The following is a 19,961-nucleotide window of genomic DNA, read 5'->3' as shown; positions in this document are numbered from 1 at the left end:
TCCATAGCCACTCCAGCTTCTGTTTCACCACCAGAGAGTGAGAGTTAGTTAATGATTTACACAAGCTGGCATTCTCCTCCAACTTCTTAATGGAAAAAAGGACAGTGCAACAAAGTAAGACTGTCCTGTCATCAGGCGTCAGTTTAAATATATTCCTTATTCTATTTAATTTTTTATTTTAGCCAGTTAGTCATTCTTAAAGAAACTTTTACCGGCTTTAAATGCAAAAGAGTAGTGACTCAATACTAAGGTGCCTGTGAATCACTGAACTCTCACTCTGTGCAGCTCTGGGGCAGCGCTATGTGTCACAGCTCAGTGATAATAATGGGGTGATGCTATGAGACCTGTACTGAGAATGTATTGCTTATATAATAGCAAGATTTTAGTGTAAAATGTTAACATGTAAAATCTTGTTCTTAGTTAATCGTTCTGTTTGGTGTTAATCGCCGATTTATTGGGAATTTAGCTTATTCACTTTAACCCCCAGAGTTAGACAAGTCGATACATATCCTTCTCATCTCCGTGCGTGCTGTAATGCTGTCTGACGGCTCCAGGATCAGCCCAGCACAGAACTTGTAGGTGAATGGTTCCAGTAATCCTACTGCTCCCAATAAGTGACAAAATAACGCCAACATGTTCCTATTTACATGTTGTGATTTATAGAGTCACAGCGTGTACAAAAAACAACGTAACATGAGACACAGCCATCTTTTAACCCTAAACAAACCGGGAACTATATTCTCAGGCGGAAGAATATAGTACTTGGGCGGAGTGATATACTCACAGCAAGCCTGTCTGAGAATATAGTTCCCGGTTTGTTTACTGTTAGAAGATGGCTGTGTCTCATGTTACGTTGTTTTTTGTACACTCTGTGGCTATACAAATCACAACATGTAAATAGGAAATTATATAAAAATAGGCGTTATTTTGTCACTTTTGTCACAATTGGGAGCAGTAGGCTAGTTGGAACCAGTTACCTGCAGGATCTGTGCTGGGCTAAGCTAATGCTGGAACCGTCAGACAGCGTTACAGCACGCACGGAGATGAGAAGGGTATGTATGGACTTGTCTAACTCTGGGGGTTACAGTGAATAAGTTAAATTACCAATAAGTCGGCGTGTTCCTTTTAAGTTGAACAAAGTCATATAACCATCATTCAGAGACAATGGTTTTGGCATTGTTTTAAGTCACTGGAGTAATGTAACAAGTGATTTTGCATTTTTCAGACAAAACTACAATTTATGGTTTCAAGTCAATATTCTGGCCTTTGATGTATTAAGTTTAAAGTGATTCTTAAACAGGTGTTTTTTTTATTTCTTTTTAGCTTCAATTTGGGTTATTTCACAGAAACTATCCTTGCCTTGGCATTTAAAGTATTAACATTAATATATCCATAACCATTAGGTGATATGAGTAGTAATGCCATCCCCCTTATTAGCAAAATGACCAAAATGCATGCCCCTTGCTGACCTGCCCCTCTTTACACTGTAAACCCAGATTTAGTTGAAATTCAACTTTTTAGTGGTCACTACTTATTCTTTCATGTTTTGTTAAAAATTATATTCATTACTAAATCACATTTTTTGTCAGCTTAAGTATGCAGTGCACAGAACATATTAGAGATAACTAAGGATGTTAAAGATGCTTTTTGGCTTTTCCCTTTCCCTTTATTATGTTATATATCTTTTTCTGTGCATGTAAAAGTTTACAAAGTGAAAAAAACAAAGTGCACCCCAAATAGAGTTACCTTGTCCCACAGAAAACACTGTTCACAAAATGCTCCAAACTGCTTTGTTGTAGTCCAGCCTGACAAATGTGCGTCATTTTGCGTCACTTTGTAACAGACATTATTGCTCGCCTACCTGCTAGTGTGGCACGCCCTCAAACCAAGCTAGTTAGAGCAGAGACCTGAAGAGTTTAGATAGTTGTATCGCCATGTCCAGGAGACAGTGCAGAATTAAAACATTACGTATGAAAGCCTAATTTTTTTACATTTAAATAACTTAACACTCTGAAACGTCTTGCTCCAGTTTAGGTTGCGAAGCTGTTTCTGGTTGTTCTGCCTGTGTTTCAGGATCAGACTCGGGTTTGAACATGTATTGCTGAACTGACGCCATGGTTAAAGGCTGAAGCGGGTTTGTTTTGGATCACACTAGCATACTTGCCAGGGCCCACCCTACTCTGCTTCTGGCTATTAGTCCTTACCTAGGTACTGCACATGTGTGACTCCCATGGAATAGAAGAGAAAGAGAAATATGTTCTGAATGGTTTCTGTCCTAGTTAAAGCGTCTTTTAATAATTCTCAATTAATGTTTAGGGTGTGCATTTATGTGATCTTGGTTTTAGTTTTGTATGATTAATTTAGTGTTCATGTTTATCTACATTTATTGTTGCACCATGACCGAGACCCGGATGGGGACTGATGGGCATTGAGAAAGCGTTCAGTAGCAGTAGTATACACAGATTGGAAATTAGTTGTTCTGTCTCTGGAGTAAAGCTTTCCATGCAGCACAATGCTTTGGAAAACTTTTTCCTTTCTGTTTTTTTGGGATAAATGTATTGAATACATTATTCTTAAATTATACTGTTATAAAGGAAAAATAATATTTATGTAAACAAATTATTTATTTAGTAGTGATACGTAGCCTAATGTTTTACATTTGTTATGTTTCTTTGCATATTTAACTTAAAGTGGCTATATGTAACTTTCAGTTTGTGTTGATTCTAGCGGCCGCTTTGGACAAAAGCGTTTTTACCACACCTGCTGTACGGTGCTTTATTGCCCACTGTATTATTACTGAGTTAGCGTTACCAGGAGGTCATATAGTCGCGATGAATATTTTGCTCAGACAGAAAATCATTAATTTACAATAAGAGAATAAGTTACAGATGCATTGTTGCATTTCAAGTGTTGCATACGGTAACTTAGCCTACTTTAGATGTATCGTGAGCTAAACTGGGTATCACTGTTACTGTGCCAAGAGCCAAAGCATTAAGAGATTGTTGTAGCAACCAACGTAGTTTCACAACGTGGTTTCCCCGCATTTCATGAAACCCAAGGACACTTTCCATAACTACAGGGGGACACGGGAAAATAAAATAGTAGGCCAACACAAACACGGACTAAAAGGAATAAAATGTCAGCACTAAACAGAAGGGGGATATAATTTAATCTAGACTACTGGCATACAACCACATTGAGCATTGTAAAGTTATTTTATGAATGAATTAGACATATTACGTACCCGAGGACCAATTTGGGGACGTTTTTGAATCATTAACAATCCCGTAATTGTCTCCTTAGTTAAAAAGCCCGACCAAGATTGACTCGGTTTCGCCACCTGTCTTTCACTTTCCCTTTTAGGTTTTATTTGTTCTTCGTTTAATTTCCTCATTTTCCCCAATTTCCTTCTTTTGTGTGATGGTCCTGTCCCAGTATCAGCCATCATCAGATTACTTCTAAAATAAAATTTAAATACAATTAGGCCTACATAAAGAAATCTCCTGCCATCCTTTACCTGGCTGGATACAATAACACAGGCTTTTCCGGTTTTAGACCGAAATCTGTAACCTTCAGAATGTGTGCTCTGTAGCGCCTACCACAAAACATTTTGTGACTTCGCTGGAAAAATCAGGCCCGGGCAGAGGCATTAATAAAAACGATATAAAAATAGATATCTTTTCACTGTTAGTCTTGTTTGCTGTTTGCTGTCATTTATGATCATCAGATAAAAAATTACAGTTTCAGAAACATTCAAAAGTTACATATAGTCACTTTAACATGCTTATTTTAGACAACATGACTCCAGAAAAAATAATGTATGTTTACTAATGATTTGTAGTAATGACTACTAATGTAAACTTGATTTGTCTACTGCATCAACTTACCGCTCTGTGTTAATACAACTTGACCTGTTAAGTTTCACCTTGTGTTAAAACTTAAACGGTTTAAGGCAACGGGTTTCCATGAAAATTTCTAGTAAAGTCAACTAATTCAGGATAACATTGCATCCCCTAGTAGCCTGAGAGAGTGCAGTGGCAGGGGGGTTGTTTTGTTGATGTTGATTCTAGTGTGCCTGACTCATTGATCCCTTATTTGACTGAGGTTTGTGCAAGTTAGAATCTATGGCCCGAACATTGCTCCGATATGTTAATAGCCTAACTGTGCTGTGTATCGATTAATCCATGGCACTGTCTGTGGTGCTGAAGTAGCAGACAGATTTGTCAGTTTTATCTTGGATTTATAATATTCTCTAAAATATATAGCTAAATAAACACAGATTTGCTCCGATTAAAAAATACAGAAGAAATCGCCTACTGTTCATGACATGAAGAAGGAGATAGTTTGTGTAGAAGAAAGTGACAGAAGACTTTGTGGAAGTTTTTTTTTTATCAGACCTCTCTCACTTCTCTCTCTCCTTGAGTCAGACTCTCTGACACACAGCTCCCTCATTCCCTTCCAGAAACACAACTTTCATTGTTGAGCTAATGATGTAATGACATCTACAACCTGGACACCAAAGTGAGAGGAAAGTGGGATCTGCAAAGGCACACATTGCAAAAAGGCATTTCAAGAGGTAGAAAAAAGTGCAAAACTGACCTTTGTGTTTTTTGTGCAATCAAGTCACACCTGGCAACCTAAAAAGATAGTTAGGATAAAGATGGTGATTATAATGGTGATGAGACGGGTAATGACAGAGGGAACGGGAACAAAAATGTGAGTATATTGAGGAGAAAATGTGCAATAAATTTTACATGTGCAATTTGAGTGAAAATGGGCTTGAAATGGATACGTCTGCAGCTTATTCACTGAAGGTCAGTTTTAGCTGGAAACAATCTATGATACTGATGCCACAGCTCAGTGCTGGTCAGCCAACGTGTACCAACTCTTTATGCAGTTAGTTGACCACATCTCCACTAATGAATTTTTCCTCTGAATGTAATTCAATTCAATTCAATTTTATTTATAGTATTGAATCATAACAAGAGTTATCTCAAGACACTATACAGATACAGTAGGTTTAACCACACTCTATAATATACAAGGACCCAACAATTCCAGTAATTCCCCCAAGAGCAAGCATTTAGCGCGACAGTGGTGAGGACAAACTCCCTTTTAGGAAGAAACCTCGGACAGACCCAGGCTCTTGGTAGGCGGTGTCTGAAGGTGCCGGTTGGGGGTGTGATGAATAGTGGCAATAACAGTCACAGTAAAAGATAATGGAACAGTGACTAGAAATAGTAGTTGTAGTAGTAATGTAATCTGTGAGTGTAACAAAGGCCGTGCTTAAATCCAACGTTTGGATGTCAACCTCCTGTTTCTATTGGCTTTAACTCAAGCATTTGGATCTTAAGGTTAGCTCAACCCAACATATTTACACTGTACTCTGCAAAGATCAGATGCCTGCCTGTGTCACAATTGATAATACCGGGGAGGAATTTTTAATCAACCATTTTTATTTGAAATGTTTGTCATGGGATCAGACATGAAAATGTGAGACTTGCCAATTATTTTCTTATATAATCTTCAATTGTCTTTCAACCCTGGCACTTTTGACTTAAGTCGTATCTATAACTGGCAATTCAATATTTATCCGACTGAACTGGAAAAGCCAGGCTGCAGTTTTAATGAGACATTCTCTACACAGAAGCTGCAAGAGGCAATCACATTACAATTAACCGTTACTTTTTACGATCAGTCAACATTGATAAAATTGATTAAAGAAATATGTCGCCTCATTCTCAGATATTGATTCTCTGTTTTTTTTTAACCTCTTAAAGCTAAGATAGATTGATTGTGAACAACAGAAATGTTCTTCAATGCAATGAGCACACAGTCACCATTTATGTTTGACTGTCACTCACTCTCCAGCATAGCTGTCATTCTGAAATTACAGGCTGAGCTGAAGCTTAACTGTGTATAACTTGTGGAAATAAAAAAGTCAGTTATTGAGTGCAGTGAATGGTTGGTGGTCTTAATCCTGACTGTTAAAGAACCAAATATATTTTGCAGCTGTTTAACAGAATATAATTACTTCTTTCTGGTTGTATCACTACTTACAGTACAATGCAGTCTACTCTCAAATCAAAGACCTGGCTGGCTCCAATTTAGTTTGTAAGTGCAGGTTGTCATATGGAGCAGCTGCCTCAGTAGTTTCAGCATTTGTGGGAAACAAAATTGCTTTGTCATTGCTCAAGATATAGCAGGAGTTGTTTTGTAAAACAGTATTTTTCGTTTTTGGCCTTTTGTTGTCCTTACATGTATATGCTTAGGAGTGCGTAAGAAAATACAAATGTAATGCAAACATGCATGATTTAATGAGTGGTAAAAGCTCAAGGATACCTTTCCAACACTCTGAAATTCCTTCTTGGGTGAAAAAACGTAATACATAAAACCATAATTTATACATCTACATTCCCAGCGAGCTCTCATTCATGATGACCACAGGCCTTTCCACCAGATGAGGCTCATCTGTTCAGAGTTTTCTTTCAAATGGAATATGATTCAATATCTTTGATGCTATTAGTAGATCAGTCTGAGTATTGTTGGGTAAAATAGATTTTCCCCTCAAAAGGTTACTTAAAACCCACAGTCGCAGTATGATACATTTCTAACAGAGTTTGGCAAGTAGAATTACATTAAATCTTAGCACACTCTAATGTTCAACAGGCAAAACAAATACCAATAGTACTGTATGTATGTACGTACGTACGTATCACATTGTGTTATTTAACAATGATGACCTGAGTGCTGATAAATACAGTATTCGTACTAGTATCTGTGATTGTAAAAATGTTTTGAAAGGGAAACCCTGTGATATCATCACTGGAGCATCAGCTGGTCATTGTGCACACCACATTTGGCTGTAATAGGTCCAGTTGTGCAGTGAAAGATTTTAAAGTCAAAAGCAGAAAATCCATCATGGCTCCAGAGACAAGTCTTTAGAGCAAGGACAGCTGGATTCAAAATCAATCAGATATGCCGTTTAGAATGATTTGCAAAATCCATGCAAGTCTATTGGATTGAAGATTGAAGACTAGGCTTGCTTATTAACTGGTTGTGTGACAAAATAGCATACAAAATAATAATACATGAACTGATTCTTAATTTCTTGCTTTTGATTGTAGCACGTAAACTGAAGAAGATTGGACAACAGAAAAACCCTGAAGAGGATCATCCTCTTCAGGACCCTTCAGAGGTCATCCAGAATTTCTCTCCTAAATCAGGCCTGAACTTCAACTCCCAGCTGGTCTTCCTCAACATCCTGGAGTCCATTGAACCTGAGGTCGTGAATGCAGGGCACGACTACGGCCAGCCAGACTCAGCTGCCAGCCTGCTCACCAGCCTAAACGAACTGGGAGAGAGACAACTGGTCAAAGTGGTCAAATGGGCAAAAGGATTGCCAGGTAGGACACTAGTTGAGGTTTTCAACATCTGAAAATGTTTTGATAATTTTGCAGCACAACCAGACAATAGTATACACCACAAGGGATAAGAAAATGCAAACAGGAAATAGAAATGATAAAAGTGAAAGGATAAACCAATAGAATAAATAAAATAAAACTAAAACAAGATAAGAGGCAATAAAAACTGTTTAAAAAAATGGATGTAATAAAATAAATAATTAATTACAAGTATAAAGACATAACTTGAAAACTTGGAGCCACCTTTTGCTGCAAAAGCAGCTTTACGCCTTTGGGGGTAGGTCTCTACCAGCTTTGCAGCTTGGTTTGCGAGTGATTTCTTCTCATTCTTCCTGGCAGATTTGCTCCAGGTTGTTCAGGTTGGTTGGATGATGCTTGTGAACAGCAATTTTCAAACAGTGCCACAGATTCTCGATCGGTTTGAGATCTGGACTTAGCCTTTGCCATTGCAGAACATTTACCTTTTTGTTGTTTAACCACTCCTGTGTTGCTTTAGCCTTGTGCTTTCTGCTGAAAGTTGAATTTCTCCCAAACTTCAGTTTTTTAGCGGACTGAAGCATGTTCCCTTGCAGTATCTGGCAAACTCCAGACGTTCTTTGATATTTTTTTGATTTTTCTTTCTTTTCTTTTCTTTTTTAAATGGCTTCTTTCTAGCCACCCTCCCATGCAGGCCAGCTTTATGCAAAGCTCCTGATATGGTCGAGTGGTGCACCTTCACTTTACTCTCAGTCACTGAACTCTGTAGTTCCTTGAAAATGATTGTTGGATTGTTAATGGCTTCCCTCACAAGTCTCCTTCTTGCTTGGATGCTGAGTTTTGTCTAGGAAGTGCCTGTGCGGTATGATGCTGCTTCCATTTACTGGCTGTTGATCCAACAGTGCTCACTGTGATATCCAAGCCCTTGGATATTATTTTGTAGCATTTTCCATTTAGAGCCCCTTTTGAATTAAAATTGAGATCAGCTGTTTCTCCGTTAAAGGGTGTGTGTGTGTGTGAGAGAGAGAGAGAGAGAGAGAGAGAGAGAGAGAGAGAGAATGTATTGTATTGAATGATGCTGATTATTTGTCTTTAGGTTTTAGAAATCTCCACATGGACGACCAAATGACCGTTATTCAACATTCATGGATGGGGGTGATGGTGTTTGCCCTGGGATGGAGGTCCTACAAGAACGTCAAGGGAAGGATGCTTTACTTCGCCCCGGATCTTGTGTTCAATGAGTATGTACAACTCTGGAATTTAATTATGTTCTCCAAAATGATTTCATCAGGGGGTGACCAACATGCTGCGCTCCTCATTATATATAGAGGGGACCCCCCTCGTGCGTAAGCTGGCAATGTCCTAAATAACACAGACATCCGTTTTTTTTCTGTCTTTCATCTTTTTCTCTCCCCATCATTCTCTCATTTGTGTTCCTGCTCATGCACACTGGTGATTCAGTTCTGAATATTACTCATGACAGACAACATTGATTAGCAGCGTTAGTGAGGAATATTCTTATTTAGTTCCGTCACATGTTTACTGCTGTAGAAAATGTAAGTTTATTTATAAATCAATGATTATTTCTTTAAAATGTGTACACAAGTATTTAGTGTAAACTGATGATATACAGTACAAAGGATTTATTACACATTATATTTTTTAGAAAAGTATAATGTATAACAGTACCATTATTTTAGCTCTACCCCGATACATGAATTCTTTATGTGTAATTTATGTGCTGCTCTTCATCTACCGTAACCAAACAAATGCATGCGTCTTTTAGAAGTTTGGTGCTGATAAATACTGCTTATAGCAAGCTTTTATTATTATAATATGTATTGAGTACAATTATAGGTCTGTATTTATGACCAGTTTTTGAAAAGCCAAACCTGTGTTATCATGTCCATGCTGCATATCACATTTAGTTGTAATGGGTCCAATTGTGCAAACTCCATCATGATAGATGTAATTTTTCAGATGCAAGTCTTCAATGATAGAACAGGTGGATAGGTCTGTCACATTTAGAGAAAATGTATCTCTTTAGTTTATTTCACCACCTGTCCGTTGCTATATTCTGTTTTTTTTATGCAAGCTACAGTAACAATATGTTGTAGGATCTCTGTGGAATTTGCTGGGCAGAAAACCCAGAAATAAGAATTTCTATTTATGAATATAACTGAAAGGTTAGAGTAACTGGAAGGTTGCTGGATCCTTCTTTAACTGGCAGGATAAATCTGGGCATGGAAATAAATGACAACAAAACCCAAACTGCTCATTTGAATGGCGGTTCCCAGTTCTGATTGTGTAACTGTGTGAGTTACTCAGTGTGGCTCTGCAAACCTGCACTAAATAAATGAAGCTTTAAAAGGGTAGTTGTTCCAATTAACCATTTGTCAAGTGTCAGGAAATATGAGAATTAACTAATGGCTTGAATAGTTAATTGTATCTCACATTAATGGCACTATTCATGAGTGGATTACAAAAGCCCAAGGGGATTACAAAAGCCCAAGTTACAGCATAGACCGTCTAAACTTTTTACTGAATAAATGAGGGAGGTCCATTAGTGTGTTGTTTTGTTGACCTTTTTGCTGTTTTTACGCTCCTTGAATGTGACATCGTAATCATAATGCGAAATAGCAGCAACGCTTTTAACAAATGTGTCAGTCCAGTCAGGTAGCATCAACATTTAATACAACATCATTGAGCGAGCACACTGGTCAGATTTAGGTTAACTCCTGCAGCAATCAGTAAACTCTATAGTTTAAACTGTGGAATTATATTGGACTTTAGTATATGTTTATACTAATGCATTTTCTGCAGGTCTTTGTATTCACCAGCTTTTATATATGCTCATACAAACCTTTTTCTGACACTTTCACATAACCAGCAATTGTGTGTACTCTGTTTTTTGTTTTTCCTTTTTCAAAGTGTGGATTGCTGATGGAAATGTTACTGTCATGAAAGTGTTCATGTTTCTACCTACTTAGATACTGTTGCAAGTTAGTAAGATCCCTTTATCCCTTAGTGAGACCTTAGTGTCTGTGGAAATGTGGTGTCTGAAACAGACATTACACATTAGCCATAGAAAGAAGACAATGAAATTGTGATTTTGTTGTAGTTACTAGGATTTCAGTTTAGTTTAGGACAATCTCACAGATATTTCATTTGAATTAGGCATAATTCCAGTAATTTAGTTGTATGCTTCCATAAAGTTGGCAGATTTACAAGAAACAAGATGTTCAAATCAAAGCAGCAAAGGCCGAGATATCCTGACTTTTAAAGCTTTAGTGCGTAACTTTTTTTATATTAATGAACGTCCGTTACATTCAAGCCATTGCCAAATGAGTTGCTACAAAGCTAATTAAAGTGATGGTTCGGAGTAATATACCCTAGGGTCCTTTGCACCATGACCTCGAGCCAAACACCCCCCCCAGAAGCTTTTTTCACCTGGGTCTAACATTGGGCGAGTTAGCCTAGAGTAGCGTTAGCCGCTGAATAGCTTAGCGCAGGGGCTAATGGACCCACGTTTGTATCTCGTAAATGACCCCACTAATAATGCCCGAAATGATACCAAAGGTCTACACTAGTACATATAGGTTATGCACTCATAAAACGATGGATTGGAAAGTTTGTAAGTACACCAGAAGTTTATGTAAATAACACTTGCCTGCTGGCTTCTGCTCTCTGCTGTTGTTGTTGCTGCTGTGAGAGAGTGCTTAGGGACATCTACAAATTACAACACCGAAAAGAGATGCAACAAAAATATTTTTTAATTTAACTTTTTTTTTTTTAAGTAAGTGCTGTAATATAACTAGCAGGAGACAAGTAATAACTGAGATAAGTTTGGAGACATTACCTTATTTAATCATTAAATTAATAAATATTTTTGTTGTATCTCTTTTTCGGTGTAGTAATTTGTAGACGGCCCTAAGTGTTCATAAACTTCTGGTGTACTTATAAACTTTCCAATCCATCGTTTTATGAGTGCATAACCTATTTGTATTAGTGTAGACCTTTGGTATCATTTCGGGCATTATTAGTGGGGTCATTTACAAGATACAAACGTGGGTCCATTAGCCCCTGCGCTAAGCTATTCAGCTGCTAACGCTACTCTACGCTAACTTGCCCAATGTTAGACCCAGGTGAAAAAAGCTTCTCGGGGGGTGTTTGGCTCGAGGTCATGGTGCAAAGGACCCTAGGGTAAATTACTCCGAACCATCACTTTAAGACTATCAGCTCCACACAACTCTCTCTGTATTATGTTTAGAAATTGTTGTCATCTGGCGACTTTCGTGCGCAGAAACTCGAGTGAAGATAATGAACTCTTCTGAAGAGTCCATCATATCCTCCGTGTCCTCCTCAGCTACTAGCAGCTGTGTGGTGGAGGGGTGGGGGCGTTTGCGCGATTACGGAAGGCTTGTGTCATGTGGATGCAAGAACAGTGTTGTTGTCATAACTTAGAATTCCTCATGGGGGAGACAGAAACTACGCACTATAGCTTTAACCTAAAGTAGCCAAAACACTGAATTCTACATTTCAACTAAGTCAACTAAATAGTGTCTTAAGTTAAATCCTTTCTGCCTATAGTAAATGGACATCTTTCAAACTCCTACCTACCACCAGTTTGTAAATCAGACTGCAAGACAACTGTAGTCCCCACACCCTTGATAACCCTGATAACATCACTATGACATGTTGCCAGACTTTTGAAAGCTCCCTTCACAGCCACAGGCTGAACGAATAATACTCTCTGTGATGAGGTGAGTGTGAATTCAGTGAAGTTCCCCTTTAACGATTTGGCCAGCTCTCCATGAAGCAGCTCTCCGTTGTTGGCTGTGTTGCTGAATGCTGCACTGGACTGAGTAGCTGAACACATTATGTTGATTAGGGTTCTTTTATTCCAGCAAGGGTTCTTTTATCCCAAATGCAATACATGTGGTGAACAAACTACACCCACTGTAAAATGGAGAGATATTTATCTTTATCTAGTATGTATGTTTTTATCCTGTGGACATGTTTTGAGTTTATATTTTCTTGGGGCAGACCAAAGTGAATTTTCCAGCCTTGGCTGGACAATAAAGTTTATTCTATTATGTAAATCTTAAAAAATTTACACTGGCTGACTGGAGCAGAAATCTGCTTTGAACACAATCTTTCCTTGGTTCACACTTCTGGCCACACCCAATTCAGTGATGTCACAGCAGGTGTTTTTCTTTTTACAGCTGAAGGAAAATGCATGTGTGTTAGCACTGGGCTTAGAGCAGGTAGGAAACATCAGGGAATCCCTAACAAAACAAAGTTTCAAGTTATAATTACAGGGAAAATGTAGTTTTCCTTTGATTTTCCATAACCTTTGCTCGAGTCAAAACCTACCTCTTGGAAACTAAAGAAGAAAAAGTTTCATATAAAGATAGAAGTCGATTTATTCAGCTGTTTTTCAAGGTGTAGTAGATCAGTAGTTCAGATTTTGAGCAGTGAATTAGGAAAAAGGTAGATAATTTAAGCTATTTGAAAGTAATTTGAGCATAAAATGTTAATGGACTGTAGTGCTCCTTGTCATCTTTTAAATTTGCTGCTTACCGTCTCCTGCCAAGCCAAGTCTGTCCTTTTAAGAGGGGTAAAACCCCAGCACAGTCATTGTAATTGAAGACCAAATTAAGGAGTGATTGAAAGATTGTTGGGTCTTTTCATTGAACTAAAAGTGCAGGTGGACTTATATAACTCACCTTTAGATAGCCCCACCACAATCACATCAGGCATACAGTTCTCTGGTTTACAGAAACGTTGCAACAATTGGATTATATACTGGACTGTGTACGTTATTTATTTATACGACCACATATCTGAAACTGCATCCATTTCCTGGTGAGATGGAGAACATTCCGCTCTGTTTAGCTCTATTTAATTTCTATCTTCACAGCATAAGAATACGATACAAACTGTCTCTTTAATCATTCATAATAAAGGCAGAACTGTTTCATCAGACTGAATAGAGATAGCAAACTTTGATCACGGCGCCTGTTCTCCCACTCATCTTCTCCCATGCTTGTTAAAATAACTGAAGATTTTTCAGGCATGATGAACATGAAATATCCAATCACCTCTTATAATATTACATTATAAATGACTAAAACATGTTACTGAACTTTATAGCCAATTGTAAAGGAAGAGATTAGTGTAGTGTAAAGGAAATATTCTAAACATCTTACTGCAGATGTCAAAGATCACATAGCAGACATTTGTATTGTTATAATAATAATTCACTGCCAATGTCCCCATTACACCATTACTAGATATGGATCTAACCTCTGACATTCTTTCCTCTTCAGCAGCTATTCATTACAGAATAAATGTCCAAGGTGTAAAGCAATTTGTTCCTTGCCCTATTGTGATTTGAACATTTCCATCATTTCACATTCCTCATCCTGACCTTTTTACATCTGCAGACATCGGATGCACATTTCCTCCATGTATGAGCACTGCATACGGATGAGACATCTTTCACAGGAGTTCCTGCTGCTGCAGATTACTCAGGAAGAGTTCCTCTGCATGAAGGCCTTGCTCCTCTTCAGCATTAGTAAGTACTGTCCTGTGTGCTGAGCATCAAAATGTCAGAACAAACTTTACTTCATTCCATAAGTGGAAATGCAGCAGAGAGACAAGTGTCGAGCATGTAGTCAAAACAGTTTTTTTTTCTGTTTTCATCAGTTCCAGTTGAGGGTCTCAAGAGTCAGGAGTGCTTCGATGAATTGCGTCACACTTACATCAATGAACTCGATCGCCTCATTAACCATCGTATGGCGACCAATTGTCCTCAGAGGTTCTACAAGCTCACCCGACTCTTGGACTCTCTCCAGATGGTGAGCTACACTGTTTCTAATGATTTCAAGGTAACTGTTGTTACAGGTACACATGTATTCCTTTCCCCAACAGAAGCAGAAGGTATGGAGTTTGTGAAAGCTAAAGACATCTGAACACGTGGGTGCATTTGACTGAGTCAGACAAGCAGGAAAAACACTAAAGGAAGAATAATTCTACAGACCAGGCCCTCTCCCAGTTACAACTTGCTTTTAACACGCTTCAACAGAATCTTTGTGATTTAAAACTTGTTTTAAATGCAGAAAAAACTGAAGTCATGCTTTTTTCCAATTCGAAATCTAAATCAAATCTGCCTTCAATTCTCACTTCCCAGGGTACGGAAATTGAATGTGTTTCTAACTACAGATATCTTTGTATTTTAATTAATGAATCACTTTCTTTTAGCCTTCTTATTCAGCAGCTAGAAAAAAGATTAAAACTTAAACTAGGGTTTTATTTCAGAATCAAATCCTGAAAGAGGCTCGAATCTAGAAAGAGGCTGGTCGCTGCCACTTTTTTGTCTGTACTTGACTATGTTGATGTTTTATACATGCATGCTTCATCTCAAAGTTTATATGCACTGAACACTGTATACCATGGATCTCTGAGGTTCATCACTGGTATGAAAGCCTAGCCTGACAAGCCAGACCCACATCAAGATGTTGGGTCTGGGAACTCATTGACAGGGCTCAATCCTGTCTTTCAAATTCTCTCTGCATGCAATAGGATAGCGCTACAACCAGGCAGAGCAACGAAGAAGGTAGCAAAGCTAGTTGATAGATTAAACTTTTGCCGTATCCGGTTGACAAAACTCCCAACACAACTTCCTTTTTTAAGAATGACTTCAGTGTCGTTCTTTGTTCTTTTCTCAAAGAAAAGCTTAACTCCAAGTCTTCCAGAAGACCGCTGTTCCCAGCAGCAGCAGCCATAAGCCCGCTCACCGACTTTATACACAATGTGATTGGCCTGACCAGAGTTTGTTTTTTCCAGCTTGCAAGTCAACGGAGAATGCCTATAATTTTAGGGTGCGTCTAGATTTCTAGGCTAATGAAAGCCCTCACTCACCATTGAGTGAACTGTATGAACGTGTTGGATGGCCTTGTCTATCAACATGGAGACTTCAACACTGGCATATCTTCATATGCAAGGCTATTTCAGGTCTCTTTCCATCCTACCTTCTGACCATTATCAGTGTAAATAGTACCGGGACTTACAATCTTCGTTCCCAGGATCTTTTCCTTCTGTCTGTTCCAAAGGCTAGAACTAAGCTGGGGAAAAAAGGCCTTTAAGTTTGCTGCTCCCTCTACATGGAACAAGTTACAGAAATCCATGAAACTTACTGAGCTGGTCTCATTGGTCACTTTTAAGAGGATGTTGATTGACTTGGAGGCAGCCACATCTGGCTGTAGATGTTTTGCCTGATGTGTTTAGGATTGTGGTTGACTTTGAAGGATTTGCTGTTTCAGTTGTTTTATGTTTCTAGTGTTTTTGTGTATTTTGTGTTTGTATGTACTGTATGTGTGGTTGTACTGCTGCCTGTCTTGGCCAGGACACTCTTGAAAAAGAGATTTTTCATCTCAATGAGTCTCTTCCTGGTTAAATAAAGGTAAAGAATAAGAAGAAGAATTTACTTAAAACATTTCTTAGCAATGCATGCAATGAAATCCCAGGGGATGCTGTGTTTTTTAATAGCGCACAGAAAAAAGCAGCAGTCAAGCTCATACAAGCAGAATCTGACACTTTAAAATCTAAAAACTGTACTGCTAGGGTAGAAACACCAAGCCTTATGGATGACGTTACTATGATTCAGAGCTCTCCCATCCTCAAATTCTTACAGTAGCTGTACCATATATTTTCATGTCATGTCATGTCATGTTTCCTGAGTCATTGTCAAAATACAGCTTGTAGTAAATTGTATTCAAACAATGTCATTTATTTGTATTTCTTCTGTTTCAGACGGTAAAGAAGCTCCATCAGTTTACATTTGACCTTTTTGTCCAGGCTCAGTCGCTCCCCACGAAGGTCAGCTTTCCAGAGATGATCGGAGAAATAATCTCAGTACATGTACCAAAGATGCTGGCCGGTTTGGCTAAACCGATTTTGTTTCATGAGTAGACAGATTTTTTATTAACAAGTGACTGATCTTTGCTGCCTCCTTAAACTTTAATGAAGGTACTGTTTCCCCACATCTTCAGTCTGACCTGTAACAATTATTTTGTTGTTCAAGTTCTTTTGATCCTTTTAGCCATAATTGAGATTTTTTTTCAGAACTGCTAAAGCTTTTATCTGAAACGCTGCGAGGCATCACCTGTTGACAGCTCTGCTATTTCTGAGTGGAGAGTTTGTGTTTTCAGCCGGAGCAGAGATGCTACTTTACGTGCGCAGTAAGTCATGATTACAGCAACCTAAAAGTAGCAATAGGTTTTGCATGTGACCTTCGTTATACATACACTTGACAAGGAAAATAAATACAAAGAAAACAAGATATGGCCCAAAGAGCAGATGAGAATTGGATCACAGAAATAAACAAATACTTGTTTTACCATCAACTTACCAAAATCCCAGTTTTTCTAAGTGCTGCCTTCAGGTGCACCTATTAAAGTTGCTACTTTTTAAGAGTGATAAATACAACTTGGGAGGCATTTAAGTGCTTACGTGCCTTAAAATCAGAAATATAGACAAACTAACTTTCTAACAAATGGGCAAGATCCATTGCTGCAACAATTATTGTAGATTTGGTAATCAAGTATTACAACTGTAAAGCACAAATTTGATGTGCTACATCATACGTTTTGTACAGTGAACCTAAAATTCCTAAAAGATTGTCCTGCTGTGTGAATGTACAGTAGTTTTAATGCTGCAGGTGGGTAATTAAAGAGCTGTTTTGCTGATTTAAATCCACCTCTGTATCATTGCAGTGTGGGCAGGGTGTGCAAATGAACGTTATGTGGCTTCGCAGCGCTCGGAGCAACAAGGGTAGATCTCAGCAAACCTCAGCTGCTCCGAGCTCCGTGCACTGGCGCCATGGAGGAAAGCCAAACGCCATTCATCTAAACACTGACCACACAAAGATGACACAGAGCTTGATTAAAATCATCAAAGTATCCCTTTACCCACAAGGTCTACTGTGTGGACATATGATATCTTAATAGAAACTAAATAGTGAAATTAGTCAAGTAGAGTACTTTGTCTTTGGGAAGAACAGCGGACAAGATGACAGGTCATATCAGGTTGTAAGACAGGTGTTTAGTCTGGCAGCAGCCATACAACCAAAACTCACATTGTGTAGTTTAAGCATAAACCTGGTCATCACTATTCACTCTTGTCTACTTCTGAAATGAAATACTAGACATGATCAGTAATACAATTCTTATAAAATACAGCATGGTGTAACATTTTAGCTAACATGAAAGAAACAACCTGAGTTATACTATAAGCTGTAATCGGTACATTGCCCTTGTTTGACTGAGACAATGCAGTATAATGCAGACATCTCTAGAACACACTGCATGCTTATTGTCTTTCTGCACTTAAAACCTTTCTCCTCACATTGGCAGCTAATGTGTAGAGCTGTTTTCTTAATGTTACTTATTTAAAAGCACTTACAACTTATAACTTATGAATATGTAGAGGGTACATTTGTTAAAGTAGTTGAAATTGGAGAAACTTTGACTGGTAGTTTGTTTAATAAGATTTATTTCTTCACAGCACAGCTACAAAACTATTGATAACTTAATATTCATAATGAAACTTTATCACATCATGCCCTTTTGTGCATGCCAAACTATGTATGTTTAGATATACTGTAGTCCCTTCAAAAAGTATCAAAATCCCCTTTAGATTCTTATTTTGCATTTACTATAAATCATATAAAAGCAAAGCATAGGCATGTGATAAATTACAAGCTTTAAGCAAAAGACTCATTGATAAAACTAAAACTAAGTTGTGTGCACTTAGCACCATCCCTGATAGAGAACATGGTGTCGACAGCGTCATGATGTGGTCGGGGGGGTTGCAGCAGCAGGAACTGGGAGTCTTGTAGGGACACAAGGAAGAGTGCATGGCACCAAATACAGGCACACACTGACTGAGAACTTAATTCAAAGTGCCAGCAATCTTAGATTAGGAATGTTACAAAAGGACAACAAATAGAAACTTACAGCCAACTTATAACTGGAAGGGCTTCAGATGAAGAATGTGAAAGTCCTTGACTGGCCATGCCAAACCTCTGAGATGAAAACCAAGAAAGAAAATCTGTGGATGCCTTGAAGTTAACTGATCAAAGACACTTGAGTAAAACTGTTGAAAAGTATTCATTTATGGGTTTGAATACATTGAACAGTTTTTGTATTTTATTTAAAAAAACATAAACCAAAGTAGTAAAAACCTAATGCACTTTGCACATACAGCTTGGTCTACTCGATGCAGAGTTTAGATTACACTGAAATGTAAATGAACCAGAAGTGTAGCAGATCACCGTGTTTATGATAATCCTACACAAACAAAACTTCAAATTCACTTCTGTGGTAGACTACATCCTGAAACAATGTTTTATAACTCTGTAAACAATTCAACATTCCTTTCAGACATTTGTAGATGCATGCATCATGTTTTTGTGTAACTGTATGCATCATGTTTAGCTTTACACAAAACAATGCATGGACATCCATGTATCTCTCCAAGTACATGTTTATTCTATACTGACTGACAGCGTCCTCATTATTCAATGCATGGGGCATCTGTCAGATACCATTTTGTTGTACAGTGATATGTTGACTAGAACGGTCAGTTTCACAGTGTTTTGTAACTGATATATTCATTCAAGTTCAATTGAGCGTTTAGGGTACTTTACTTCATTTGCAGAAATGAATGTCTTCATTGCAACTTTTTATACAATATATGTGAACAGAAATAGGGAAGAAAATTCAAGTTCAGGTGATCCATGAGACTTGACCTCACCACAACAGCTAATTATAGCCCACCCTGACACTTGAATACAGTAAATGTGTCTGCTGTCATTTGAGAAAGCAGCAGTTCAGTGTAAAGTTGAAACTATACATTAATTAAACATGATAAGAACCCATATCATTGCATGTACAAAAACAGTACAACGATTCAGAGTATCAGTATGTTACGTAAGCACATAATGCTTAATTCTTTATCATATCAAAACATTCAGAAATAGATATTTATTGAGCCTTCTTACTTTTCCTGATTGCACTATATTAGCAGACTGTTGTTGCATTTAACATTATGTTTCTCTTTATCCTTAAAATTAACGCTGGTTCTAAATAAAGTTGTAATTTGTTTTATGCTTCTTTAGCTTTATAATGCATTACACATGGGGAGTTTGAAGGCACTGCCAGTGCCAGTGGCCACACACCTTAATGAGCCACTTAGTTGCCCTGTACATTTTTAATACTAATATGATTTAATCACAGTAGGCTACAGTGTTTGTATTATGTCAATGGACAATAGCTGGTATGTGCCCAATGTACTGCATATTAAACTGGTTCTTTGTACATGCTACAGTAACTGTATATATTGATTAGTTTAATGTGTGTTTTGGTGTCCCACCACTTGACTTTTAAAGTCATCTCTTGTATGATTTATACCTTTTGTGACTTGTGTTTTTTAATGTGTTTTTGAAAGGCGTTAAGCTGCATCATCTTTTAAAGGCAATTAAAATAATTCTGACTA

The 19,961-nt window shown here is 37.9% G+C and overlaps 1 protein-coding gene across 2 annotated transcripts in view; it reads left to right on the top strand.

Moving 5' to 3' along the window:
• Positions 1-19,961, top strand: part of ar (androgen receptor) — a 30,626-nt gene extending 10,665 nt beyond the window's left edge. For both annotated transcript variants that reach the window (XM_028595542.1, XM_028595541.1), the window contains exons 4-8: positions 7,128-7,406; positions 8,497-8,641; positions 13,850-13,980; positions 14,112-14,263; positions 16,218-19,961. In XM_028595542.1, coding sequence (XP_028451343.1) covers positions 7,128-7,406; positions 8,497-8,641; positions 13,850-13,980; positions 14,112-14,263; positions 16,218-16,376 — 866 coding nt within the window. In that variant the 3' untranslated portion in view covers positions 16,377-19,961. The remainder of the gene's footprint in view (positions 1-7,127; positions 7,407-8,496; positions 8,642-13,849; positions 13,981-14,111; positions 14,264-16,217) is intronic.

This window comes from Perca flavescens, chromosome 13, assembly GCF_004354835.1.
Source record: "Perca flavescens isolate YP-PL-M2 chromosome 13, PFLA_1.0, whole genome shotgun sequence".
Taxonomy (NCBI): domain Eukaryota; kingdom Metazoa; phylum Chordata; class Actinopteri; order Perciformes; family Percidae; genus Perca; species Perca flavescens.
The sequence above is the reverse complement of the archived record's forward strand: the minus strand, read 5'-3'. Positions and strand labels throughout refer to the sequence as shown.